The sequence below is a fragment of the Nicotiana sylvestris genome, chromosome 9 (genome assembly GCF_000393655.2).
Source record: "Nicotiana sylvestris chromosome 9, ASM39365v2, whole genome shotgun sequence".
NCBI classification, from domain to species: Eukaryota; Viridiplantae; Streptophyta; class Magnoliopsida; order Solanales; family Solanaceae; genus Nicotiana; species Nicotiana sylvestris.
Window position 1 is genome coordinate 155,624,148 of NC_091065.1, and position 27,999 is coordinate 155,652,146.

At 38.5% G+C, this 27,999-nt stretch overlaps 3 protein-coding genes and 1 long non-coding RNA gene across 4 annotated transcripts; 2 read left to right on the top strand and 2 right to left on the bottom strand.

The window, feature by feature from the left end:
- Positions 1 to 5,202: 5,202 nt before the first annotated feature.
- LOC138878461 (secreted RxLR effector protein 78-like) lies at positions 5,203 to 5,676 on the bottom strand. The gene has a single exon (XM_070158143.1). It carries the CDS (start codon positions 5,674 to 5,676, stop codon positions 5,203 to 5,205), a length of 474 nt encoding a protein of 157 aa, XP_070014244.1.
- Positions 5,677 to 10,190: 4,514 nt separating this feature from the next.
- Positions 10,191 to 11,495, bottom strand: LOC138878462 (secreted RxLR effector protein 161-like). The gene is made up of 3 exons (XM_070158144.1): positions 11,397 to 11,495; positions 11,214 to 11,306; positions 10,191 to 10,502 (listed from the first exon to the last, which is right to left on the bottom strand). Exons 1-3 carry the CDS (start codon positions 11,493 to 11,495, stop codon positions 10,191 to 10,193), a joined length of 504 nt encoding a protein of 167 aa, XP_070014245.1.
- Positions 11,496 to 19,922: 8,427 nt separating this feature from the next.
- Positions 19,923 to 27,998, top strand: LOC104239946 (red chlorophyll catabolite reductase, chloroplastic). The gene is made up of 2 exons (XM_009794698.2): positions 19,923 to 20,336; positions 27,257 to 27,998. The coding sequence occupies exons 1-2, from the start codon at positions 20,004 to 20,006 to the stop codon at positions 27,866 to 27,868; spliced, it is 945 nt and encodes a 314-aa protein (XP_009793000.1). The 5' UTR covers positions 19,923 to 20,003; the 3' UTR covers positions 27,869 to 27,998.
- On the top strand, positions 25,704 to 26,790 carry LOC138877144 (uncharacterized). Its single transcript, XR_011402473.1, has 2 exons — positions 25,704 to 26,040; positions 26,176 to 26,790. It is a non-coding gene; the product is annotated as an uncharacterized lncRNA (long non-coding RNA).
- Position 27,999: the final 1 nt, after the last annotated feature.

Sequence of the window (27,999 nt, forward strand, 5' to 3'; positions counted from 1 at the left end):
AACAACACCAGCCCCTCGGGGTATATCTCATATCAAAATGGGTACCTGCGCTCACTGGGGGTGTAAAGTTGGGCCCCTTATGGCCCAACTGCAATATCAAGCCATCTCGTGGCATATTCAGTAGGCTCTCGGCCTCATATCAACAAGCCACCTCATGGTGTACAATCTCAGGCCCTCGACCTCATAATCATAAATCAGTGTATCCTCACAACATAGGCCTTCGGGCTTACTCAGTCAAAATCACATAAGCTACTAGAGCAATAGTAAAACATGATGCTCAACCCAAATTATCATTTAAAATATTATTTAATGTGTTAAAACAAAGTAAACATAGATGAATTATGAAAACAGTAGAATATAGCATGACTGAGTTCAAGTATAAAGTCTAAACAGTAAGGAAATATCAGTAAAAATCCCCTAAGGGTCCAAATAGTTGGCACGAGGCCCAAATATGGTATTCAGCCCAAAAGATGATGATAGCAATTAGTTTTCAATCAAATACGAGGTAAAACAGTCATACGGGATGGACTAAGTCACAATCCCCAATGGTGCACGACCCCACGCTCGTCATCTAGCGTGTGCGTCGCCTCAATATAGCATAATGATGTGCAATCCGGGGTTTTATACCCTTGGGATAACATTTACAATCACTACTCACCTCTACCCGGTCCAAATCTCTAGTTCGCGATGCCTTTGCCCATCGAACCGGCCTCCGGATGCTTCAAATCTAACCAAAATCAGTGCAAAACCATCAAAATATTCTAAGGGAACAAATCCCACTCGAAAGAAATCAAATTACAACACAAATCCCGAAATTGGCCAAACCCGACCCCCGGGCCCACGTCTCGGATTCCGATAAAAATTACATCAATAGACTCCTTATCACTCCCCAAGTTTATTCATACCAAAAGAATCAAAACCCAACCATAAACGACCCCTCAAATCCCAAATTCCAGGTCTCCAATTACAAGCCCTAGTTCTTCAATATTAGGCTTAAATTCCATGATTAATTAGGTAGAATCCACATAAGAATCGAGTATTAAGTCCATAAATCTTACCTTCAAGTGTTTCCCCTCGAATCCTTCTTTAATTCTCTTCAAAAAACTCCAAAATCGCTCAAAATGGTGGAAGTTAGCCCCAAAATCGCAGACCAAATGGCTATTTAAACATTCTGCCCAGGCATCCAATCCTTCTTTGCGAACGCGGTCAACGCCTCGCGTTCATAAAGCACAAACTGAATTTAACCAAAATTTCCTTCATCGCGATCGCGACTCCCAGCTCGCGAACGCGAAGACCTAGTTCCCTTACTCACCACGAACGCGACAACTCCCTCGCGAACGCGATTACTCCTCAGCTCAACCTTTGTGAACGCGTCTGATACCCCGCGAACGCAATGCACAAAACCCCAGCCCTTCGCGAAATTCAACCGAGGCCCCCGGAACCTCAACCAAACATGCCAACATATCCCATAATATCATTCAAACTTGTTCCAACCTTCAGAACGCTCAAAACAACATCAAAACACCAAATTCGCATCGGATTCAAGCCTAAGAATTCCAAAATCTTCTAAATTACACTTTTGATCCAAAAGTCTACCAAACCACGTCTGAATGACCTAAAACTTTTACACATATCCTAAATAAAACACCAAAACTACTGCAACTCCCGGAATTCCATTCTGACCCCTAAATCAAAATCTCACCTATCAACAAGAAAACGTCAAAATTCTAATTTTGCCAATTCAAGTCTTAATCTACTCCGGACCTCCAAAACACATTCCGATCACGCTCCTACATCCCAAATCACCTCCCAAAGCTATACGAACCATCGTAACTCACATCTAAGCCCTCTGACACATAAGTCAATATCCAGTTGACTTTTCTAACTTAAGCTTCCTCAAAAAAAACTAAGTGCCTCAAACCTTCTCAAAACCTTTCCGAACCCAAGCCAACCAATCCGATATCATATAGAACCAATTAACAAAGCAATAAGAAATAGAAATGGAAGAAATGGAGTAGTAACTCATGAAACAACTGGTCGAGTCATTACACTATCATCATGCAAGCCAGGCGTAATTGAAGTGTCATGTGAAGAAGCAGAGTTGTGAATTGTGAATTAGTTAAAGTTGTTGTTTTGCTGATGCCCTATGTGGGGTTCCTAAGGTGTCGTGTATGTAGGGTTAGGTGTGCTCTGATGTGTAATGCCTATTAAAAGGTGTAGTAGAAGGTAATGTTTTACTATTAGAGTTAGAGTGTGTGTAATTGGAGGAAGTGGACAGCCAGTGCTTAAAGGATTTGTCTCCTAGTGAATCAGCTTTGGGCTGTATTTTTGGTCTATCACTTATTGGGGTTGTTGTTTTGTTTGTGCCCATGTCCATATGAGTTTCATTGGATTCATTCAGATCTGCTAATTCACTGTATTTATTAGCAAAGTTCTTTTTATAAGGGTCATTATTTAATGATGTATGGGCCTCAGAAGGCCCAATAGAAATAGTAGAGTTACCTGGATGTTTCCCTAACCTTCCCGCCGCCTACGCCTCCCTATTGAGTGTTTGTTGACGGCCAATATTGTAGCGTGGTAGAGTTTTCTTTGGAAAATCTATAGTTTTCCATTCAGATTCTTGTGTTGTTTCTGGATTGGATGAAGTAGAAGGGGAACTAGTGTTTGGATGTAGAGGCTGGTGTGTTATGTAGTAACAGTTGACATTTGCATGTCCAAACCTCCCACATTTTGTGCATAGTAAATTAAGCCCCTCGTATAGTAGCATCTGATGATGATGTCCTAGAAGCAAATGTGTTTTAAGTGGCTTCTCTAGGGGCACTTCAATACATATACGAGCATACTTTTCCCTAGTAGTAGAAGAAGTAGAGGCATCAACCTTTAGTAGTTGTCACAGTTTAGATCCCACCTTTTGTAGAATTTTCTCATCATAAAATTCCGTATGAAGCTCCGGTAGGCGAACCCATATGGCTGAGTATGTAAGTTGTGTAGAAGATGCATTGAATTTAGGCTCCCATTTGCGAACAAACAAGAAATGGTTTAACACAAACCCTAGACCTTCATGCAGTGCTTTAAGCATATTTTCCTCCTTTTGAAATTTAATTAAGAAAAATTCGGAGCCCAAATCTATTAGAGGTAGATCCTCAGTTGGATTCCATAGTGCAAGCAGCTTAGTTTGTAGTATTTGATGTGTTATTTTCCTACCAAATACCTTAATAATAACTGAGTATTGTCATGGCATATATAGACGACATTTATCTTCCATAGTGATGGGGATAAAGATGTCTTCATCTTGGTTGGTTGAAAGACTTTCATCCTCCAAGTCAAAAGAGTGGTTAACACACTACTGGATATGTGGAGTTGTTGTGTGTTGTTTATTAGAGACTAAAGCTTGAAGAAAATATTCCGAAGGATTAAGTTGAATTTTGTCATCGATTTGCATAGTTCCAATGTCTGGTGGTTCAGTAAGATCGTTGATATAGGGAAGTTTTTGTGTAGGAGTATTCATGGTTATTGATTTATGAAGAGGGATATTGTATCGAATATGTTTGGTGAAGGAAGTAGGTCTGAAGTGTATAAGGGTTTTAGATAGAGAAGCTCTTACATCTTTCTAAGTGTTCTAGTAAAAGTTATGGATAATTGTGCTAATGTAGTCATACAATCAAGTAAAGCATAATTCAAGAAGAACTTACAACCAAACAAGGCATATAGAAGTCTAACACTACCCTCAAACTTGGTATAGCCTTAGTGTAGATATATACGTTCCCCAACTCGCATATACGTCACTCCCAAATCACACACACACACACACACATACACACACATCACACACACAAGATTGGCCATTCACATTTCAAGAGAGATAAATGGAAATGCCCATTCACATTTCAAGATTCGACCTCAAATCGAGGTCTAAATCCCCAAAATTTATTCTCTTAAGTTCTAACCCAAAATCTTAATTTTTACACTTTAACATTATTAATTTAGGAATATAAATCTGTGGGAAATCTTGTATATAATCAAAACTACGTTTAGAAACACCAACCTTTGATATTGAGCTCTATAAGATAGGCTCCCACACTCTAAGACACATGTAGAATGAAGACAGCTAAGTGCAATAACAACAACAACCCAGTAAAATCCCACTAGTGGGGTCTAGGGAGGATAGTGTGTACGCAGGCCTTATCCTTACCCCGAAGGAGTAGAGAGGTTGTTTCCAAAAGACCCTCGGCTTAAGAAAATAAAAAGACAAAAGGAGACAATATTAGTATCACCACAGAAATCATAGGAAAAATAGGGACAACATGAAATCTAGAAGAAAGATGCAAAGCAAAAGTGATAGCTAGTAAAATAGGTCCTGCACTGAAAAGTGAAATAGTAAGATACAACATTACCACTAGCTATCTTAGACAAAAACTCTACTAGACTAGTCTGACATAGGTACGAAGCAAGGCAAGACTCAACTATCTCCTAACCTACAACCCTAATACTCGACCTCCACATCTTCCTATCAAGTGTCATGTCCTCGAAAATCTGAAGCCTCGTCATATCCTTCCTAATCACCTCTACCCAATACTTCTTAGGCCGCCCTCTACCTCTTCTCATGCCCTCCACAACCAACCACTCACACCTCCATACTAGAGCATCGGGGCTTCTCCTCTTAACATGCCCAAACCATCTGAGTCTTGCTTCCCGTATCTTGTCATCAATGGGAGCTATGTGCACCTTCTCCCGAATATCATCATTCCTAATCTTATCCATCGTAGTGTGCCCGCACATCCATCTCAACATCCTTATTTATGCTACCTTCATCTTCTGGATATGTGAATTTTTAACAGTCCAACACTCATCCCCATACATCATGGCCGGTATAACCATCGCTTTATAGAACTTACCTTTGAGTATCAGTGGCACTCTCTTGTCACATAAGACTCTAGATGCTAACCTCCACTTCATTCATCCTACCCTAATACGGTGTGTGACATCATCGTCGACCTCCCCTCCCCCTAGATAACCGACCTAAGGTACTTGAAGCTGCCTTTACTTGGGATAACCTGCTATTCAAACCTCATATCCACGCCCACTTCCCCTAGCTCAGTGCTGAACTTACACTCCATGTATTTCATCTTCTTCCTGCTCAGCTTGAAACCCTCAGACTCAAACAGCATGTCTCCAAACTTCCATCGCCTCGTTAATACCGGCTCACGACTCATCAATCAGAACTATATCATCGATGAATAGCATGCACCATGGAACCTCTCCTTGGATATGGTGTGTTAACGCGTCCATCACCAGGGCGAATAAGAATGGACTAAGTGCAAAACATTGGTGTAACCCCATTACAACCGAAAAATGCTCAGAGTCGCCTCCTACTGTCCTAACCCGAGTCTTAGCCCCATCATACATGTCCTTAATCGCCATAATGTAGGGAACCGACACACCTTTTGCCTCCAAGCATCTCCAGAGAACTTCTTTAGGAACCATGTCATATGCTTTCTCAAGGTCAATAAACACCATGTGCAGATCCTTCTTCCTCTCTCTGTACAGTTTCGCCAACCTTCTAACAAGGTGTATAGCTTCTGTAGTAGAACGACCTGGCATGAACCCGAACTGGTTGTCGGATACAGACACTTTCATCATCGCCCTCGCTTCAACCACCCTCTCCCATACTTTCATGGTATGACTCAGTAATTTGATACCCCTATAATTAACAATACTAGATATCACTCATGTTTTAGACTTCAATACCACACAAGAGGGGGTGATTTCTGTGGTACCCAATTTTCGCTTAACTTGATTATAGAAGAACATGGAATACTACTTTTGCGGAATAATAAGTACAGAAAAATAAAGAACATAGAGATTTTTTGTGGAAAACACCTAGCTCAAAAGATAAAAAAACCACGACCTACCTTCCAGTAGGATTTTCCCAAACTCTCCACCAATATCACTGAGCCAAAAACTGCATTTACAAATACTCTTTTGTAAACCTAGGATTAACTCTAATCCCGTTGTGGCACACAGCCTCAACTGTTGCGAGAACTTCAAGTTACCTCTAAGTATCTAATATAATTGCTTCTAAATAAGCTGAAAGGTACAATGTAAAATCACCTACTACACTTGAACTAGAATAAAAGATAGACACTTGGAACTAGTTCTTCTATCTGGTTCAAGTAGCATCAAGATTGCACGCTTGAATCACACATAAATTGCTTGCAAAATTGTCTTGCTATTTTGCTCTCAATTCATGTTTAACTTCTGCTTATATGCATTACCTGTAAAAGAGAACAACACTAATATTTAAGGGGTTAGTAATAAGAGATTGACTAGGATACAGATGCTACTCTTCCATGGTGGAAGAGTTCTAGTTGATCTCATACTCTAACTCTATCCTCTTCCTAAACTGTGTTCTCTTTGTGTAAGGGGTCTTTCTCCGTATCCAATATGCAACTTTTTCGATCATGATCAGGAGATATTACTTCTGAGAAGTTAGATTTATCTCCATCACGTGCATCTCACAAGTTTGGGTCAATCACGACTGTGCTTTATAAGATAGATCTGGTCCATGTCTGAGTTCTTTTGTCAGTCTTCAAAACTTCACATTTACTTGGGCCAACAAATTCCCCCTTTTTGATGATGACAAACTCTATGCTTTTCATTTCTTTAGGCCCTATAAGAACTCAGCTTATTCATTAATACAAAGTTTAGAAAAATTCACTTATCATCAAGGACCAGATTAATTAGGTTATAAATATCACATATTCAGAATATGTAAAGCACAAATATCTCTTCCCCCTTTTGGCATCATCGAAAAGTTGCATAAACAAAGTATGAGTCCCAGATTTTAATAAGTACTCATGGCCACTGGGGCAACTGCAAGTGCAATCATGGATTAATCATCAGTAATCAGGCAAACATATTTAAACTATCAAGGAAATATGAACAGTCAACAAGAGCAAAAATAGTAGATAAGGATAGAAGATATGTTGCTACCATAATCCATAAATAGAAAGCAAAAATATTCAAAACATGAGCAAAAATAAAGGGAAATCCCTAATCTGGGTCACTGATGGTACTAGACAGGTTCTGGAGATAAAGGCTAGAATTCCTAAGGCTTGGGGGAGCTAAAGGGTTGGTTTTGGCCTTGGAGAAGATTCAACATATTGTGAAGAATCCCATCATTCTTCTCCTTTTCCTTGGTAAGCTCAGTTCTGAGAGCATCCCTCTCAGATTCAACCTCTGCTAAGCGAGCCTTCAGCCTAACTATCTCAGCATCCTTGGCCTCACTTTCCTGAACTAAAGCCCTGACTTTACTATTGATAGGTGTCTTCTTGGAAGAACCAGGTTCATATGGAATGGCATTGACTAGATAGTCATAAGTAATCAGAGTATTAATTCCAAAGTAGTCCTTGCTTGTGGCCATTTCCCATTTCTTCAGAGGCACCTTGCATCGATCCAAACAGTAGTCAGAATAAATCCATAGGGGGTGGCATGGACCTTGGAGCCATTGATAACCTTGTCCAGTAGCTTGATGATGAATGCAGGCCAGTTGATTTGCCTTCCACTTTCAAGGCACTCCGCCAAAACTAAGTCCATATAGTTAGCAATATGCCATTTTTGTTGCCTGGGCAGTAGGCACTTGTTGAAAAACTTAAAGAGGACTTTGTGTTGTGGCTTCATTTCACTCTTGTGCTCAAACTTGGCCTCATTAACTTCTTCAACATCACAAATATCCTAGTTATTTCCAGGGCAGGAGGAAGGGAATCCAGAATTGGCCATCTTTGCCTAGTGTAGTCATCATATCCCTCAGCAGGGATGTGAAGAATCTCTCCGAGCTTCTCTGCATCAAAGGTCACTTGAACTCCTTTTACTTGGCTGGTGACTCTGCCATGTTTGACCTCAGCATTTGCCATGAATTCAATGATCTCATTCCTGGATAGCCTTCCATCCATCTGAAAGACCATGTCCTTTTAGTCCTGAACAGCTAGGGCATCAACCAAACGAACCATTCCTGGTTCCACTAATCTTTCAGCAATCTTCCCTTCAAAAAATTTCTTTTGCGAAACTTGGCCAGCTTGTCTTGTTTACCATCAGACTCACTTTCTTCTTCACCACTTTATTCCTCATCTTCAGAAACTCTAACTTGTTTGCTTTTCACTGCAGACCTTGTCCTCTTGGCCAATGAAGGTTTAGCAACCTTAGACACAGATGAAGACTTCTTGGAATAGGTCTTGACCTTTTTGGGCTTGGGAGTCTGAACCTCTATTGTAGTATGGTCCTCCTGATGGATCTGTTCCATCTCCTCAACATCAACAGCTTTAGAGGACTCTGCAACCTTAACTTTTCCTTTATCCATCCTCTTCTTCTTACTTTCAGCCAAAGCCTTTTGTAGGTCACTCTCACTCTATTTCACCCTGCTTCTTGTGGCTCTTCCCTTTGACAAGGGAGTTTCAGTAGTTGTTGGGAAGGAAGCCTTTCATTTCTTGGAAGGTTTAGTAGCACTGGGGGCTTTTGGTATTGGAGTTCTCCTTTTCTTTGGATCATAACTAGCACCTACTTTCTTCACAAGGTCTACTAAGGTCTCTTTAATAGATGAACCAGGTTCATCTGCCTGTTAACTTAGATTAACCAACCCTTCAGCAGCCTCCCCTAAACTACTTCCCCCTGACTTCTTTCCACTTTCTTCTACAATTGCTTGTGCAACCCCACAGATAGCTGGCAACGACAATTCAGAAGTGGATGAAGAACCAACCACTCCTTTCCCATTTCCTCTCACATCACTACATACACCTTCTATCTCTCTCTCTTTTTCTTTTTCAATTTTCTTTTTACCTCCACTACTTCCCAATTCAGGCTTTTCACATCCCTAATAGGCCCAACCAAAACAAACCTATTTTCTAAATTTTCAGCCAAAGCAGAACTTACCTTGGAAGGGGAGTTTTGAGTCTTCTTAAAGTCAGAAGACCCAGGTCCTTCCCCTCACTCGTATATTTGAACGAATCATCTGAGTTCTCAGAATCTTGGGCTTGGTCAGCCTTCAATTGTGCGTTTAATCTCTTTGACAATGCACCTGAGGCTACAGTTTTTTGGGCTAGCATTTTAACATGACTTTTCTTAGGCTGATAGTTTGTACTAGGTGGAGAAGGCTTGGAGGAACTAGAAGGGGATGGTGGTGGAGAAGTCCCTGGGTTATCTTGAGGGTTCGACATTGTAGTTGATGGCTTGAGAGAGTTTGTGAGTTAGGCTTTTGGAGAAGAAAATAATTTAGAGTGAAAAGGGATTTTTGACGGTTTAGAATAATAAGGATGGCAGAAGGTAATAATGGGTATTTAAAGAGAAAGAGTCATTTAATGGATAACGGTAGCTTTAGAAGTCAATTAGAGGTTTAATCAACTTGAAATTGCAGGTTGAACTAACGATTAATCTTCCCTAGATTTTAGGCATTTTTTGTGGTGAGAATTCTAATAAGGACGGAACTGGTTCAAAAACAAACAGATGGTATTTTCTAATGTGTTGAACAATGGTAAGACTTGCTCATGATTTAAATATTTATATTTCTAATTGTGCAGAGTATAAAAAACATACCTTATCATTCAGATGAATCAATACTAATGAACCAAGTTCTTCATTTAAAATTCTCTTGATCATGCCTCAATTTACCACAATAGAGAAAATTTTATTAGAGATCAGGGAGTCATATCAACACATGTCACAGGAGTAAACTATTTACAGTATGAAGTTGAGTAAAAATTAATCTAGATATTTACACAAGTTCTAGATTTCCTAGCCAAATTTTTTTTTCATTTTTTTTCATTGTGTATTCTGAGCTGGTTCCATTAGGTGATCTTAATCATCCCTAATTCTAACATGTTCCTTTCAATGCTTTTTCTACTTAGTGATTTGGTAAAAATGTCAGCAATTTATTTATCAGTAGCACATAATTCTATGGTAATCAATACTTTCTCATAGTTGTCCCTTAAGAAGTAATGTCTAACATATATGTGCTTAGTCCTCTTATGGTGAACTGGGTTCTTTGTCATACTTATAGCACTAGTGTTATCACAAAAGATAGGAATGCAACCAACTTCAATGCCAAAATCTATCAGCTATTGTTTGATCCACAGCAATTGAGCACAACAAGAGGCAACAACAACATATTCAGCCTCAGCAGTGGATAAGGACACTGAATTCTACTTTTTAGTGGCCCATGATACGAGACATGAACCAAGAAAATGAGCCATACTTGAGGCGCTCTTCCTATCCACAAGGAAACCTGCATAGTCAGCATCATCATATCCCACTAGATTAAAGTTACTACCTTTAGGGTACGAAAGACAAAGATCAGTAGTGCCTTTCAAGTATCTTAGTATCCTCTTGATAGCAGTCAAGTGAGATTCCTTAGGATTTTCCTGAAAACGAGCACAAAGCCCTATACTAAAAACTATTTTAGGTCTGCTAGCAGTAAGATACAAAAGTGAACCAATCATACCCCTATACAACTTCTGATCAATAGATGAACCAGGTTCATCTATGTCTAATTTAGTAGTTGTTACAATGGGTGTGTCTATTTCCTTTGATTCATCCATTTTAAACTTCTTAATCAACTTTTTTGCATATTTCTACTGATGGATCATGATTCCATTTCAGTTTTGTTTGATCTGTAAGCCTAAGAAAAAGTTAAGATCACCTATCATACTCATTTCAAACTCACTCCCCATTAATTTGGCAAAGTCCTTACTCAGTTTGTCAGTGGTTGCCAAAAATTATGTCATCAACATATATTTGTACTACAAGAAGATCCTTACCTTTTTCCCTCACGAATTGAGTACTGTCAATTTTACCTCTCTTGTAGCCATGTTCAAGTAGGAATTTGGACAGTCGTTCATACCATGTTCTAGGAGCCTGCTTGAGTCCATAGAGAGCCTTGTCTAATTTTTACACATGTTCCGGACACTCCTTCGCTCTCAAACCCTAGAGGTTGTAAACACTTCTTCTTTTAGGTAGCCATTCAGGAAGGCACTTTTGACATCCATCTGATGAAGAGTGAATTTCATGTGTGCTGCAAAGGCTTTGAGGAGTCTTATTGCCTCCACTTTTGCAACTGGAGCAAAGGTCTCATCATAATCTATGCCCTCCTCTAGTCTTGCCTTGTTCCTTGTAACTGTTCCATCTTCATCAAGCTTGTTTCTGAAGATCCATTTAGTGCCAATTACTGATCTATCCTTGGGTCTTGGAACTAGATGCCAAACTTGACTTCTCTCAAACTGATTAAGTTCATCTTGCATTACATTTACCCAATCTGTATCCTGCAAAGCCTCAGCAACATTTTTAGGGTCAATAAGAGATAAGAAAGCATCAAAAGCACACAGATTCTTTAATTGTGATCTAGTTTTAACTCTAGATGTTGGATCAGTAATTATGTTCTCAATGGGATGAGAACTTTGATACTTGTAAGATTTCACAACCAATTGGTTTCTGTTTGATGTTTCTCCCATGTTCTATTGCTGAGGAACAGGCTCATGGACAGGTTCTATTAGGGGATTGGTTTCAGTTCTTCTTTGTTCAGTTCCCACTGTCAGGTTGCCCTGGATGGAAGAACCTGTTCCATCACCTGTTCCTTCTTTTAGTGCATATTTAACTTGAGCTGTGACTTGACTCAATTCTTTTACCAGCCCAATAGCCTCATCTTCATGTTCCTGTCTCTCAAAAATAATGTTAGTTTCATCAAAAACTACATGTACATTTTCTTCTATACACAAAGTTCTTTTGTTGTACACTTTACAAGCTTTGCTATGTGAAGAATATCCCAAGAATACTCCCTCATCACTTCTGGGATCAAACTTACCAAGGGAGTCATTTCCATTATTGTGCACAAAACACTTGCATCCAAATGCTCTAAGATGGGATATATTTGGTTTTCTCTCTTTAAGTAACTCATAAAGAGTCTTCTCTACAAGAGGTTTAGTCATGCATCTATTAATGATGTAACATGCTGTATTTACAGCTTCTGCCCAGAAGCTATGGGGCAGTTTACTAGAAAGAAGCATAGTCCTAGCCATATCTTCAAGAGTCCTATTCTTTCTTTCAACTACTCCATTTTGTTAAGGAGTCCTAGGGGCAGAGAAATTATGATCTATACCATGCTCATCACAAAATTCAGCAAACTTAGCATTTTCAAATTTAGTTCCATGATCAGACCTAATTGATGCAAGTTGATTACCTAATTGTTTCTGAGTTTTTCTAACAAAGGAAGTAAACATGTCAAATGTTTCATCCTTAGATGTTAAAAACAGTACCCAGGTAAACCTAGAATAATCATCAATAAGTACCATCACATATTTTTTACCACATATGCTCAATGTTCTCATTGGACCACAGAGATCCATATGAACCAGTTTCATCGTCCTGGTTGTGCTTACCATTCTCATTCTTTTAAAAGATGATCTTACCTGCTTCCCCTTTACACAGGCCTCACAAACTTTGTCTTCCTTGAACTTGATGTTAGGTAACCCTATTACCAGGTCCTTAGAGACTAATTTGTTGAGTTGATTCAGACTTGCATGACCAAGTCTTTTGTGCCATAGGAGGGGATCATTGTCGAACACACTCAAGTAAGTGAGTTCATTTTCTGAAAGATTGGACAAATCTACAATATAAATATTGTTAACTCTTTTTCCCTGCAAAACAATCTTGTCAGTGGTAAGATTAATCACAAAATATTTGGTAGAGGTGAATGCTACCAGGTTACCTCTGTCACACAGTTGTGATACACTAATTAGGCTATATTTCAAGCCATCTATCAAGTAGACATTCTCAATGGAATGTGAGTATGTCTTACCTACCTTTCCAACCCCCAGTGATCTCACATTTCTTCTCATTTCCAAAGGAGACATTACCTCCTTTTAGATCCTCAAGTGAAAGGAACTGGTTCTTGCTTCCAGACATATGCTTTGAGTAGCCACTATCCATGTACCATATTTGGCTACTTCCCTATACTTGAACCTGCAAAACGAAATCAGGGTTTAGTCTTAGGAACCCAAACTAGTTTGGGTCCCTTGCTATAGGCAAAGGGATGAATTAAATTCCTTTTGGCCCATCCAGGCAGCCTATTTTTCTCTTAAACAAAGGTTTTGTTCTTTTGACTGGCCTTTTCTTTTGCATTACATTCATTTTTGTAATGACCAGCCTTGCCACAGTGTGTGCAGATTTTGTTTTCAGGAAGTGTGATGTATTTGCTTTTGGGATCCCATTTAGGTGCTGGGGTCCCATAGCTAAGTCCTCTTTTATTGCTATTGTGGTGCTCTTATAGCTAGGATAGTGCATCATAGGACTTATTCCATTTGCAAGTTCTATATCTAGTTCATGTTTCACCTTGCCTAGATCTTCTTTTAGGACTCTTATCTGCTCATCTTTCTTGTACAACTCATCTTTCATATTTCCTAGATTTTCTTCTAAGGTGAGATGTGTGTGATCAACTTTCTTCTTACCTGTTCCTAATTTCAGTTTAAATTTACAGACCTGAGTTCTAAGACACTAATGTCAAGTTCAAAAATCGGATTCTTCAACTCAGCATTTTTACTATCACTTTCACTAGCCCTAAATTCCAGATTTTTGCACTTGGCTTTTAGGATCACATATTCCCTAGACAGTTGTTCCTTCTCATTGTTTATGACTTCAAACTCATCAATGAAGTCTAGCAATAATTCTGATAGCCTTTCTTTAGATAAAAATTTATCATCTGATTCTCCAATGTCCATAAGTGCTTGTTCATCTCCAGCTTCATCTTCTAAATCCTCATCTGAGGTTTCTCCCCAAGCAGCAACCATAGCCTTTGTTGATCCATTATTCCTTTTGGGTTGAACCTATTCCTTCTTCCTATTTCTTCATTCAGCCCTTTCCTTCTTCCATTCAATTTCCCGCTGGGGACAATTTTTGATCATGTGTCAGTCTTACCACATTTATAGCATCCCTCGTTGGTCTGTTTTTTAGGAGCCCTTGGTTTGTTGAAGGTTGCACCTCTTGAATAACTCTTTCCTCTCATTAGGTACTTCTTGAAATACCTTATGATTATAGCCATTTCATCATCCTCTAAGTCTGCACCTTCAGCTATTCTGAGAGCCAGGCTTCTTTCCTTCTTGGGAGCATCCATCTTCATGGTTTACCTTCTCAGTTCATAGGCAGTGAGATTTCCAATCAGCTCATCCAACTTGAGGGTAGCAATGTTTTTTGATTCCTGAATAGCCGTGATTTTGCTTTCCCAAGTTACTGGCAAGACCCTTGTCAAGATTTTCTCAACCTTGTCTTCTTCAAGGATAATTCTTCCAAGAGACTTAAGTTCATTTGTTAGTGTTGTGAACCTTTTATGCATCTCTTGGATGGTTTCTCCTTCCTTCATGGTGAAATTCTCATATTGAGAATATAGCAGTGTTCCTCTTGATCTCTTTACTTGAGGAGTTCCTTCATGGGCCACTTGTAGGATGTACCATATCTCCTTAGCAGTGATACAACTTTGAATCCTGCTATACTCGTCTGGACCTAGTCCACACACAAGCCATTTCTTGTCCTTGGCAATCTTTTCTCATTTCTTCAAATCTTCAGCAGTACAGTCAGCTCTTGTTTTTGGCACGTCCACTCCTTCAGCATTCTTCTTTGTAGTATCCAGGGGACCATCAATAACTATGTCCCAAAGTTCATAGTCTTTTCTTATGATGTGGTCCTTCATCCTGTTCTTCCACCAGGAATAGTACTGGCCATTAAAGAGTGGAGGCCTAGCAGTGGATTGCCCTTCCCAGTTTCCAGGTAGTGCACTCATCTTGATCTGTTCCTAAGGTATTAGCCTCTTCAAGGATAACCCACTCTGATACCAATTGATGTTTTAGACTTCAATACCACACAAGAGGGGGGATGATTTGTATGGTACCCAATTTTCGCTTAACTTGATTATAGAAGGACCTGGTTCTTCTATGTGTTCCAACTACTATTGTTGCGGAATAATAAGTACAGAAAAATAAAGAACACAGAGATTTTACGTGGAAAACACCTGGCACAAAAGGTAAAAAAACCATGACCAACCTTACAGTAGGATTTCGCAAACTCTCCACTAAAATCACGGAGCCAAAAACTGCATTTACAAAAACTCTTTTTTAAACCTAGGATTAACTCTAATCCCGTTGTGGCACACAACCTCAACTGTTGCAACAACTTCAAGTTAACTCTAACTTGAAAACTCTAAGTACCTAATACAATTGCTTCTAAATAAGCTTAAAGGTACAATGTAAAATCACCTACTACAATTGAATTAGAATAAAAGATAGACACTTGGAACTGGTTCTTCTATCTGGTTCAAGTAGCTTCAGGATTGCACGCTTGAATCACACATAAATTGCTTGCAAAATTGCCTTGCTATTTTGCTCTCAATTTACATTTAACTTCCGCTTATGTGCATTACCTGTAAAAGAGAACAACACTAATATTTAAGGGATTAGTAATAAGAGATTGACTAGGATACAGATGCTACACTTCCATGGTGGAAGAGTTTTAGTTGATCTCATACTCTAACTCTATCCTCTTCCTAAATTGTGTTCTCTTTTTGTAAGGAGTCTTTCTCTTTATCCAATATGTAACCTTTTCGATCATGATCAAGAGATATTACTTCTGATAAGTTAGATTTATCTCCATCACGTGCATCTCACAAGTTTGTGTCAATCACGACTGTGCTTTATAAGATAGACCTGGTCCATGTCTGAGTTCTTTTGTCGGTCTTCAAAACTTCACATTTACTTGGGCTAACAATCACCTTTGTTCTTATATAATGGGACCAACGTACTCCACCTCCACTTATCCGGCATCCTCTTCGCCTTAAAAATAACATTAAACAACCCAGTCAACCACTTCAAACCTGCTCTCCCCATACACTTCCAAAATTCTACCAGAATCTCGTCTGGCCCGGTCGCGCTGCCCCAACTCATCTTATGCATAGCTCCCATGATCTCCTCAGCCTTGATACACCTGCAGTACCCAAATTCATGGTGACTCTCGGAATTCTCCAATTCGCTTAGCACAATATCCCGGTCCCCTTCTTCATTCAGAAGTTTATGAAAGTAAGTCTGTCATCTCCTCTTAATCTGTGCAACTTCCATCAATACTCTGTCATCTTCGTCCTTGATGCATCTCACTTGGTCTAAATTCTCGAGCCTTCCTCTTTCTTAACTTGGCCAGCCGGAATAACTTCTTCTCCCCGTCTTCCCCCCCCCCAGTTCCTCATGCATATGACCATAAGCCACAGTTTTAGCCTCCGTGATCGCTAGCTTAGCTTCTTTCCTAGTTACTTTATACCTCTCCATGCATGTTCTCCTCTCCTCCTCACCTATGCTCCCCACTAGCTTCAGATACGCTGCCTTCTTCGCTTCCACTTTACCTTGGACCACTTCATTCCACCACTAGTCTCCTTTATGCCCACCAGAGACGCCCGTTGAGACCCCTAACACCTCTCTCGCAGCCTCCCTTATACAGTTTGTTGTTGCTGACCACGTAGTGCTCGCGTCACCGCTGCTCCTCCAAGCTCCCATAGCCGACAACCGCGCCTCCGACTCTTGGGATTTATCCTTAGTTAAGGCTCCCCACCTGATTCTCGGTCTTCCTCAAGCAGACCTTTTCCTCCTTTTTAGCATAATACCAACGTCCATCACCAAGACAGCTAAGTGCATTATATATATTATTGCATTCAGAAGCAGATTCAGAAGCAGATTCAGAATTTGAAGCTATTAAATACGAGATTCTAGTCTTATTAAGTTATTGAGTTCTAAATAAATAATTTGTATATTTTTAATAATTCTTTTCGACAAATACATGAATTTGTATCAAAATTAATGCGTTTGACCTAACCCGTAACTTACATGCAAGCTCCGGCCCTGATTGCACTCAGCTGCCTTCATATTATTTAGTTCCAAGGACAATTTGAATTCTTTTTCTCTTATAGAAAAAGGTATATGGGGTGAAAAGTTTATACCATTAGTTATAAGAGCAAATTTTGCCCATGTTTATAGCGATGAGGATAAATCTGACTCGAACTATTAATATAGGACATATCATAACCATTTTGCAAAGTTCAAAGGTAAATTTGGATTGTTTCTCTAATTTTTATAACAATATACAGTATACTAAAATTCGCTCACATTGTTACAAAATAGTAATAGTACATTAGTTCCAACACTAATTGAGTATTTCTACATCTGTATTTGCTTGCACCAGTTTGACCAAGCTAATGCAAATCTACGACATAGAACATTGCTAGAGCTCCATGTCAGCCAAAAATAGTTTTTTTACTTAGGTCAAATGTGAGCTGGAATTCTGCTAGTGAGAAGGAGCAAGTGTGGTTCAATTTTTAGACGGCAAGGATAATTTATTACGAAAAAATAGCGGAGGGCAAAAATGATAGTTTCAGGGTGTCTTTGCTTTTTTCGCTTTTTGTCCAACGTAGATTCGGTATTATGAATTTGAATCTCGATTTCAAAATATCACAGTATTATTGATTTGATCGTAAATCTCGATTTTCAAAATATCACAGTATTATTGGTTTGAATCTTACGATGTGTTTGTATACTAATATTGGATAAATAACTCAACATTCAATCATGTGCATCATTCAATCTTTTTGGAGATGATATTAGATTAATTCTAAGAAATATGTACTCAAAATATCCATGTTAACGAAGAGATCATGAGTTCAATGAACCATAATTTGAATTGTGAATTCGCCCCTGCAATATTGACTATAAAAGACGTCTAATTATGAGGCTGACAATGTTGGCTATATATATGAGATATGTAATTGTTTTAGAATTCACAAAATTTATTAAAAATGATCTCACGCCAATTTTTTTAGAAATTATTTAGTGGTACAACAATAAAAATTTAAATACAATAGAGCTACCATAGGTGGAGAGAGAAAAGAAGAAGAAGAGAACATAACGGTCAACTTTGCAACTCGAAGGAAATATCATTGATTAAAAGCAATTGCTTCAAGTGATTCAATTTCTGAATTTGCTAATTATTCTTCTCCTGCAAAATATTTCAAAAATCACTATAAAAAAATTGGAAAATATTGACTTAATTTGGATCGTGAATTTATGTTTATTTGACAAATAGATAATAAAGATTGTGCAGTAGCCATGTGATAAACGTGTAAAGAATGCTAAATTAAGCAAACAAAGGTTGGATATTTTATTGTCACTCCGTATAAATGGAAAGAGTATATGTGTTTTGTCATATTACAATCTTTCTAATGTAATAAAGTTTTATAATTTCCATTTATAATCATTCCTAAAAGTCAAAATATTTGAAGACCGTAAAAACGAACCTACTATTTTAAGTACTGTTATGTGAACCTATTTTTTTTTTGTCCGTTCCAAAAAGAATGACATCTTTCAAAATTTGATAACAATTTAGCTTCAACATACAATTCTATTATTAATGAGAAGCTTTTATAACCACACAAATACTCTGAGCCCCTTTTTGACTTATTTAGAACCACAAATTCCAAAAGTCTTAATTTTTTCTTAAAATCAAATAGATTCACATAAATTAAAACGGACGGAATACTATTTTATGTCTCACGTTACATTAAAGCAACAGTCAATGTTTCTTTCCGACATTAATCAGTGAACCGTACATGTTACTTTATGTGTTTTATTTTAGTCTTTATTTTAACTGCTTTAGCTCTTTTCATATTTATTAAGAAAATAATAAATAAAAGATATAGTTTATTTTGTTATCCCTATTAACTATTTTTTGAAAATTGAACTAGTATTAAGAAAACTATTAAAGGGTATTATAGAAAATAATTAACAAATTTAATCTTGAACTCCTAAAGTAACAATTATTTTGGAATAATTTCTTTGAATTAAAGCGAGATCAAAATGGGACAGAGCAAATAACTAATAGGAAAATAAATATTCACACTCAGTGCTTATATCAAACAAATAATTTAGTTTTAAAACTTATAAACTAAGGAAAAAGATATATTATTATTAACTTAATGAAATGACAGACGTTTATATGCAATCATATATAAGACATGGTTAATTTTACACACATATATTTGGTATTAATATTGATTTTACTTTTCATTATTTCATACCAATACTCTTTCAACATGTAGATATTATTATCAATCTTAATATTTAAATAATTTAACAAAATCGCCAATAAATATCTTGGAGTGCAATTACTAATTGCTAACTGCTTATTTGGATGGTTGTTATGTATCTTTTGTAATGTATAGTATAATATTATATTGTATTGTACTATATTATTATAATGTATATAATATTTGGATAGATTGTATTATTTGTCATCGTTTCATGATGTCATGCACCAATAATATGAAGAATAAACTTGCAATATTCTAAAGAAAAAGTAAGGTACAAGATAGAATTATTATATAAAAAGGTAGAGTAAAAGATAAAATAAGATTGTTTAATAATAAGGAGGGGCAAGATGAGAAAAAAGAATAAAGGAATGACGCAACCACATCAAATTAGTCGTTCCATAGAGTCATATTTTTCATCACTATGTAACGTCGAATTTAACGATACGATACAATGAAATTTAAGGAAAAATTAAAATAAATATTACTCTCTCCGGTCCACTTTAATTGATTTGACTGTTTTCATACATATTAAGAAATTCACCTTTAGAATTAATTAACAATAAAATTAACTATATTAATCTTAATTTATTTATTAGAAATATAACAAACACTTATTGGTTCTTTACTCCAAGTCCAACTTAAAAAAAAAATAATTTTTTTATATTTAAAATAAATAAATATTATGAACAATAAAAAAATTAATTAAAATAAACCGATAAAAATATATTTAAAGTAACAATAAGTACCCTCCAAACAAGTTGCAAGTGGATGGGAGTTGAGACGGAACAAAAGTCCCACACGTCACGTTCCTCATTTTTATTTGAAGAAAAGAAAAAGCAGTGAACAATTTGCTATGGCTATTTCAATATCCTCTGCCCAATTATTCGCTTCAATTCAGCCATTACTCCCTTCTTCTTCTCGCTCTGTTTTCCTCAGAAAAAGTTTATCTTGTTCATCCTCAAAATACATGGAACAGCAGAATGAAAACAAGTCGAAATTGAAGGAATTTCCTTACGTGTCGGTCCCACATAGGGAGTTGATGGTTGAACTTATATCGACTGTGGAGAATCGGCTTGGAACAGCTCTTCTGCCTTGTACTCTGCCTTCTAACGTGCAGTACTTTGAGAATTCGACTGCTACTGCTCATGCTTCTCTCTATGTCAGATCTGGCCACTCCTCTTCCCAGGTACCCCTCATTTAACCTCCACTACTTATATGTGAATACTACTTTATTGAAGAGCACAGTTTATATTGCGGTGTTTGGCTGAGTACAGAGTTTAAGGCCAAAATAACTTAGAATTTATGGTTTTAGACATGTCAAGTGATATATGCGGAGCCAGAATTTGAAGCTTATAACTCGAGGATTCTAGTCCTTTTAAGTTATTGAGTTTTAAATTAATAATTTGAATGTATTCAATGGATTTTCTAACACAAGTATATGGTTTGGCCCAAAGCTATTAAGTTCGGCCGAACCCTTAACCTAAACTCTAACTTAGCCCCTGTGCCAGGATAATTTTTTATGGCTATAATAGGATGTCATGAAGGATCAAATGCACAGTTTAAAATTAAAGAATTTCCAAATATAAAAAAGTGACATTCATTTTTAAACAGAAAGGAAAGAATGCTATGTGTTTGACTCAAAATATATTGAAACCTTTTTGAACAAATCAATCAAAGAAAATGAAGGGTAAATCCTAGTTAAGGATAATTAACTCTAGATCCGAGATGAATAATATGAATAGAAAAACATAGCCGAGTATAAATGTTGACAGTGATTATGACCAGATTTAATAGCATAAAGAAAGATGCATTAAGTAACATTAAGTGGCAATAAAATGTAAATAAAGGAAAAGATTCACTCAATCTTGAGTGGGACGGATCTTCTTTTATTTGATAAAGATGAATGATAGACAAATACAAGAACCTTAGGACCCTTGTTGGATCTGATGAAGGTCTGGGATCATAGATCCTCCTATCTCTTTAGAGAGATGTGTTTACATATATTCTAGAGAGAGGGAGAAGGAAAGAGCCCGAGAGCCCCCTTGGGAAGTCCTCCCTTCCTATATATAAGGGGTATTCCTAGAAAAACCCTAAAAGAAAAGGTACAATTAGAGGGAGTATTCAGTAGAATATTCCTTTTGAGGATTCCACAGCAGACTAGTTGTTTCATCACTGCCCACCTCGTCTTGTCCGACCTTGGCCTGTCCGACCTCGGCCTTATTGATGATTGTCCGACCTCGGCTTGTCCGACCTTAGCCTGTCCGACCTTAGTTTTATTGATGATTGTCCGACCTCGGCCTTACGTCTCCGTGTGCTGAATTTCTCTGATCTAATTTTGACCCATACAGTTAGTCCTTCCGTTTATCGAGGTCGTCTCTTGGTTGAGCTCGGTGAGCGAACTTCATTAATCACAATTCGAGAAATTCGGATGGAGAGGTTGACTAGTATGGATTGTGGCTGAGGGTGCCGATGCCCAGGGAGAATTTCTTGGAGAGGTGGTGAAGAGGGTGGTGATAGTGACGCCGAGTGAAAAGATAGCTGTCTGTTTTGACTATTGATCCAGGCCGTATGTAATCCGCAACTATTTGCGCAGTGACTTTGTATAAAGAAGAATTTTTTGTTGTTATTCGCCTTGTACTTTTTTGTGTTTTTGCTTTTCGCGACTTTGGTGCAAGGTAGATTCCCGTGTGGCGAGTCCCGGTCTTTCTTTCCCTTTATATTTTCTGACGGTACTTGGTCTTAGGAAAATTTCGAATTCTCTTTGGCGATGGCTCGTAGCCCCGAGGGTGCGTTTTCGAACTTTTATCGAAATATCATCCCGTCGTTGTCCGATCAAGGTCGGACTCTTCTTTTTGGCGAAGGCCCATGGCCTTAGAGGGTATTATTTCGATCTTATCGAAATATTGACCCGTCACCGTTCGATCGAGGTTGAACCCTTCTTTTTAGCGAAGGCCTTTGGCCTTAAAGGGTGTTATTTCGAGCTTGTCGAAATGTTAACCCATCGTGGTTCGAACGAGGCCGAAGGTTGATTCGGACGAGGCTGAAAGTTTATTTGGTCGAGGCCGAAGGTTGATTCGGACGAGGCCGAAGGTCGATTCGGACGAGGCCGAATGTTGTTTCGGTCGAGGCCGAATTCTTCTTTTTGGCGATGGCCCTTGGCCGTAGGGGTCGACCTATTCTTTTTTGGCGACGGCCCTTGGTCGTATAGGTCGAGCCCCTCTTTTTTGACGATGGCTCTTGGCCGCAAGGCCGATTCGGACGAGGCCGAATGTTGTTTCGGACGAGGCCGAATGTTGGTTCGGACGAGGCCGAATATTGTTTCGGTCAAGGCCAAATTCTTCCTTTTGGCGATGGCCCTAGGCCGTAGGGTCAACCTATTCTTTTTTGGCGACGGCCTTTGGCCGTAAGGGTCGAGCCCCTCTTTTTTGGCGATGGCTCTTGGCCGTAAGGTCGATTCGGACGAGGCCGAATGTTGTTTCGGACGAGGCCGAATGTTGGTTCGGACGAGGCCGAATTCTTCTTTTTGGCGATGGCCCTTGGCCGTAGGGGTCGACCTATTCTTTTTTGGAAACGGCCCTTGGCCGTAAGGGTCGAGCCCCTATTTTTTGGCGATGGCTCTTGGCCGCAAGGTCAACCGGACGAGACCGAATGTTGTTTCGGACGAGGCTGAATTCTTCCTTTTGGTGATGGCCCTTGGCCGTAGGGGTCGACCTATTCTTTTTTGGCGACGGCCCTTGGCCGTAACGGTCGAGCCCCTCTTTTTTGGCGATGGCTCTTGGTCGTAAGGTCGATTCGGACGAGGCCGAAAGTTGGTTCGGAAGAGGCCGAATGTTTGTTCGGACGAGGCCGAATTCTTCTTTTTGGCGATGGCCCTTGGCCGTAGGGGTCGACCTATTCTTTTTTGGCGGCGTCCCTTGGCCTTAAAGGGTGTTATTTCGAACTTGTCGAAATGTTAACCCGTCGTCATTTGGTCAATGCCGAACTCTTCTTTTTGGCGAAGGCCCTTGGCCTTAAAGGGTGTTATTTCGAACTTATCGAAATGTTAACCCGTCGTCGTTTGGTCGATGTCGAACTCCTTTTTGGCGAAGGCCCTTGGGTGTTATTTCGAACTTATTGAAATGTTAACCCGTCGTCGTTTGGTCGATGTCGAACTCTTCTTTTTGGCGATGGCCCTTGGCCGTAGGGGTCGACCTATTCTTTTTTGGCGACGACCCTTGGCCTTAAAGGGTGTTATTTCGAACTTATCAAAATGTTAACCCGTCATCGTTTGGTCGATGTCGAACTCTTCTTTTTGGCGAAGGCCCTTGGCCTTAAAGGGTGTTATTTCGAACTTATCGAAATGTTAACCCGTCATTGTTTGGTCGATGTCGAACACTTCTTTTTGGCGAAGGCCCTTGGCCTTAAAGGGTGTTCCCTGGGGGAGTCCCAATTTGCTTAATTTTGCTAGCATTGGAGAATATGACGTATTTCCTGGGGAGTCCCAGTTTGCTTAATTTTGCTGGCATTGGAGAATATGATGTATTTCTTGGGGGAGTCCTAGTTTGCTTAATTTTGCTTGCATTTGAGAATATGATGTATTTCCTGGGGAGTCCCAGTTTGCTTAATTTTGCTTGCATGGGAGAATATGATGTATTTCCTGGGGGAGTCCCAGTTTGCTTCTGCTTCTATTCCACTTAGAGAAATAGTCAGTTAAAACAAAATAAAAGCGTCCGTTACCTCGATTTGATCGGTCGACTAGTGGAGAGGAGTGACCATATTCCCTTCTCCGGTTATGCTTTCAGTGGCCGCTACCAATTTTGGCGTGGCTGTCCGTTTTAGTAAAGTTTTTTTTTTGTTGTACAGATAGCATATTATGATATTTCAAACATAAAGTTAAGATTGCTCCATCTGCCCTCTTTTTCCACTTTGGCGTTCTATGGGCTGTCATTTTCTTGAGTTCGTTTTGTGCAATTGCAGCCCTTCCATCTTTGTAACTTGGAAGTTTTTTAACTTCTATGTCCAAGCTCTTTTTATTTAAGACAATTGAACTCGTAAGTCCTTGAAGTCACTTATCTGTTCTCTACAGTTGAAATATATAATCAAATTTATCCAATGATAAGAAACGCCTTTGATTTGGCATTTAAAGAACACGGAAGTTGTACGAATATTCTCTTATACGGATAGTATATTAAAAATTTGAAGCTGCAGAAGCGAAAGAGAGTTTAAGAAAGCTATTTCGTCTTTCCATGTTATGCTAGATAGCCGTACTAGGAAATATCTACCATGAACAGAACGTGGAACTGGAATTGAATTCCAGATCTAGAGGAAACTAAAATTCTAACTAGAAAATCCCCACAGATGGCGCCAAATTGTTTGACTCTAAAGATATTGAAACCTTTTTGAACAAATCAATCAAAGAAAATAAAGGGTAAATCCTAGTTAAGGATAATTAACTCTAGATCCGAGATGAATAATATGAATAGAAAAACATAGCCGAGTATAAATGTTGACAGTGATTATGGCCAGATTTAATAGCATAAAGAAAGATGCATTAAGTAACATTAAGTGGCAATAAAATGTAAATAAAGGAAAAGATTCACTCAATCTTGAGTGAGACGGATCTTCTTTTATTTGATAAAGATGAATGATAGACAAATACAAGAACCTTAGGACCCTTGTTGGATCTGATGAAGGTCTGGGATCATAGATCCTCCTATCTCTTTAGAGAGATGTGTTTACATATATTCTAGAGAGAGGGAAAAGGAAAGAGCCCGAGAGCCCCCTTGGGAAGTCCTCCCTTCCTATTTATAAGGGGTATTCCTAGAAAAACCCTAAAAGAAAAGGTACAATTAGAGGGAGTATTCAGTAGAATATTCCTTTTGAGGATTCCACAGCAGACTAGTTTCATCACTGCCCGACCTCGGCTTGTCCAACCTTGGCCTGTCCTACCTCGGCCTTATTGATGATTGTCCGACCTCGGCTTGTCCGGCCTTGGCTTTATTGATGATTGTCCGACCTCGGCCTTACGTCTCCGCTTGCCGAATTTCTCTGATCTAATTTTGACCCATTCACTATGTAAAATGGAAGAGATGGAATATTGCATTTTTTTTTTTTGGCAACTAAAGTTTGTGCTTTATTTTCACTGTTCTTATTTTCACTGTTCCTTGAGCCGAGGGTCTGCCGGAAACAGCCTCTCTGTCTTTACAAGTTGAGGGTAAGGTCTGCGTAGTGTTTGTGGGATTACACTGGATTTGTTGTAGTTGTTGGTAACTAAAATTTGTATTAATCACCAAGTGAGCTTTTTACAAGGGATGATGAATATTACATTCACTATTCTTTTTGTAGAGACTAAGTGTGGATTTTGGTATTAATTTAACTATACTTATAAATGTTGTTGGAGGATATCTTGGAAGGACAATAAGCAAATTCAACTTGAACAGCATCCACGGAATTGGTCCTTTCCTTTTTGGAGGATGTTGGGACTTGAGACTTTATTGAATAAATTGTTCTTCTCAGCATTTCCCTTGATCATGATGTTGCTTCCAATAGAATGCAGCACGGCTCCTATGTGAGAACCAATCCTCCTCTCCTTCACTGTTAAATTTACATGGTGAAGATAACAAAGAGAAAAGAGAATCTTCTGGACCTCTTTGCTTTATTATATTTTCCACATGATGTTGTGCATTTGAGATTTATTACAATATGATTGATAAATCCCATTCTTGTATAAGTATGAACTCTAATCATCTAACTTTAGTCGGTTTGGCTTGATTAAGAGGATTTAAAACCATGCCAAATTGTGCTTACGTAAGTGTGAGCTTTCTTATTCATTATGCTAATTTAATTTCAGCCATTTAGGAGTAAGAACACAAATTGAAAAGCCAAGTGCAAGTTTAAGAAGAGCAGCAAATGTAATTTTGTTATCTCCATGCCTTTATCTATATACGAGGATCATATTGAACATAAGTAGGGATTTTGTCTCCATTTGAACTTGGGATTGGTTATTCCTCTACAAAGTTACATAAGGTGTTCGTTGAATTTTGCAGCGTTCCTCTGTGATTATGGTGAATTCAAGCAATTTTCTGCTTACCACTAAATAGGAACAGTTTAAGGTTCAACTTGTATTGGAGATGCCCCTATGTGTGCAGATGAAAAAAGACCCTTCTAGCTCTAAAATTTGTACTACGATGGGTTATTAGTACCCTCAAAATTGATATAATCAATACGGTTATACTTGGTGCGGACACTATCCTGGCTGGACTTCGTTTCAGAATTATCCAATTGCATAGTTTGTAGTCTTCAGTGCTGGTGTAGAGTTGCTTTTACTTGATATATTCTTATTGAAGTATACATCAGGAGTGCAAGAGCAAGGTGGAAAATGTAAACAGGAAGTCTTATAGAGCATCGAGTTAGTTCCACTTAAGGCTTAAGGAAGTAACTTTGACCACAATCTGATCTTCCTGTACTTATTCATTCCTGAATTTTGATCTGGTGTCTACTCATAAGTTCTTATTCCGTCATTTATCAGCTTAATCAATAGTTTCATTGACTGCTCTACAGTTCTTCGTTAGGTCTTGTTTCTCTTTGTGATTTGATATTCTATTTCTAACACGTGTTTTATATAAGATACTTTTGGGAACATGCAGTAAATGATTTCAACTTTTACACAAGTTGAAAAATCGTCTAATAAAGCAGTTCTTGTCATTCTAGCATCCGATGTTTATTAAAAGCTTTCGCTTCATCGCTTGATGTGTTTATTAAAAGCTATTGCTTCGTCGCTTGAAGCGATTCGAAGCGGGGGGGTTATTGCTTCAGTCAAGAAATGCGCTTCAGGGGAGTGTGGGGTTTAAAAAAGTGAAGGCAATATGATCCAAACAAGAAACAATAGGTTCTTGGGAATCTCAACTTTGACGAGTAGATTAATATAGGCCTTATTGTATATGAGATGATGAAATTAGTTATTATAATTGCATATTCTTAAAGCCTTAAATTCATATACGTTTGGAATTTTTCAAATTGTGCGCTTCGCTTCTTGCTTTTTCCTTCAAGCTCCATGAATCTTGTTGCTTTTTACTAGCATCAGGAATACATGCGAAGTCAACATTTTGCCTTTCTAATGTGTGACAGGTTGATTTCATACTGGGTAGTTGGGTTCACTGCGACTTGCCCACAGGTGGAGCCTTGAACATTACAAGCCTCTCCGCCTATTTGAGACCTTCAACTGATGCACCAAACTTCTTAATCGAAGTCATCCGCAGCAGTCCAACATCTCTCATCCTCATTCTTGATCTACCTCCACGAAAGGACCTCGTCCAACATCCTGATTACCTTAAAACCTTTTACGAGGAAACACAATTAGACGAACAGAGACAACTTCTCGAGAAGCTACCTGAGGTGAAGCCTTACTTCTCTTCATCTCTATATATCCGAGCTGTTGTCTCTCCGTCAGCTATCTTGGTTTCCATAGAAACCGAAGCTTCTCAGGCCGTTCGCATTGATGAGATTATTCAGGACCACATAAGTCCTGTTGCTAAGGTAATGTTGGAGACATGGTTGGATCTGTGTGCTTGTGCTGAGAGAAAATTGACAGAGGATGAAAGTACAGCTTTGGCAAAGAGGGATAAAATAATTAAGAATAAGACAATTGAGATAGATCTTGAATCAAGCTTCCCTAGGCTTTTTGGTCAAGAAGTAGCAAACAAGGTTTTAGTAGTACTAAGGGAAATCTACAATGCTTGAATCTCTTACTTATGCAGCTGTTGATTAATACAGAAAGGTGATTATTGTATGTAATCTTGTTAATTCTTCAAATATCAGAAAAGGCAAATTGAAAGTAATTATAAAAGTTGCATTCTTCTGCTCCTCCCTAG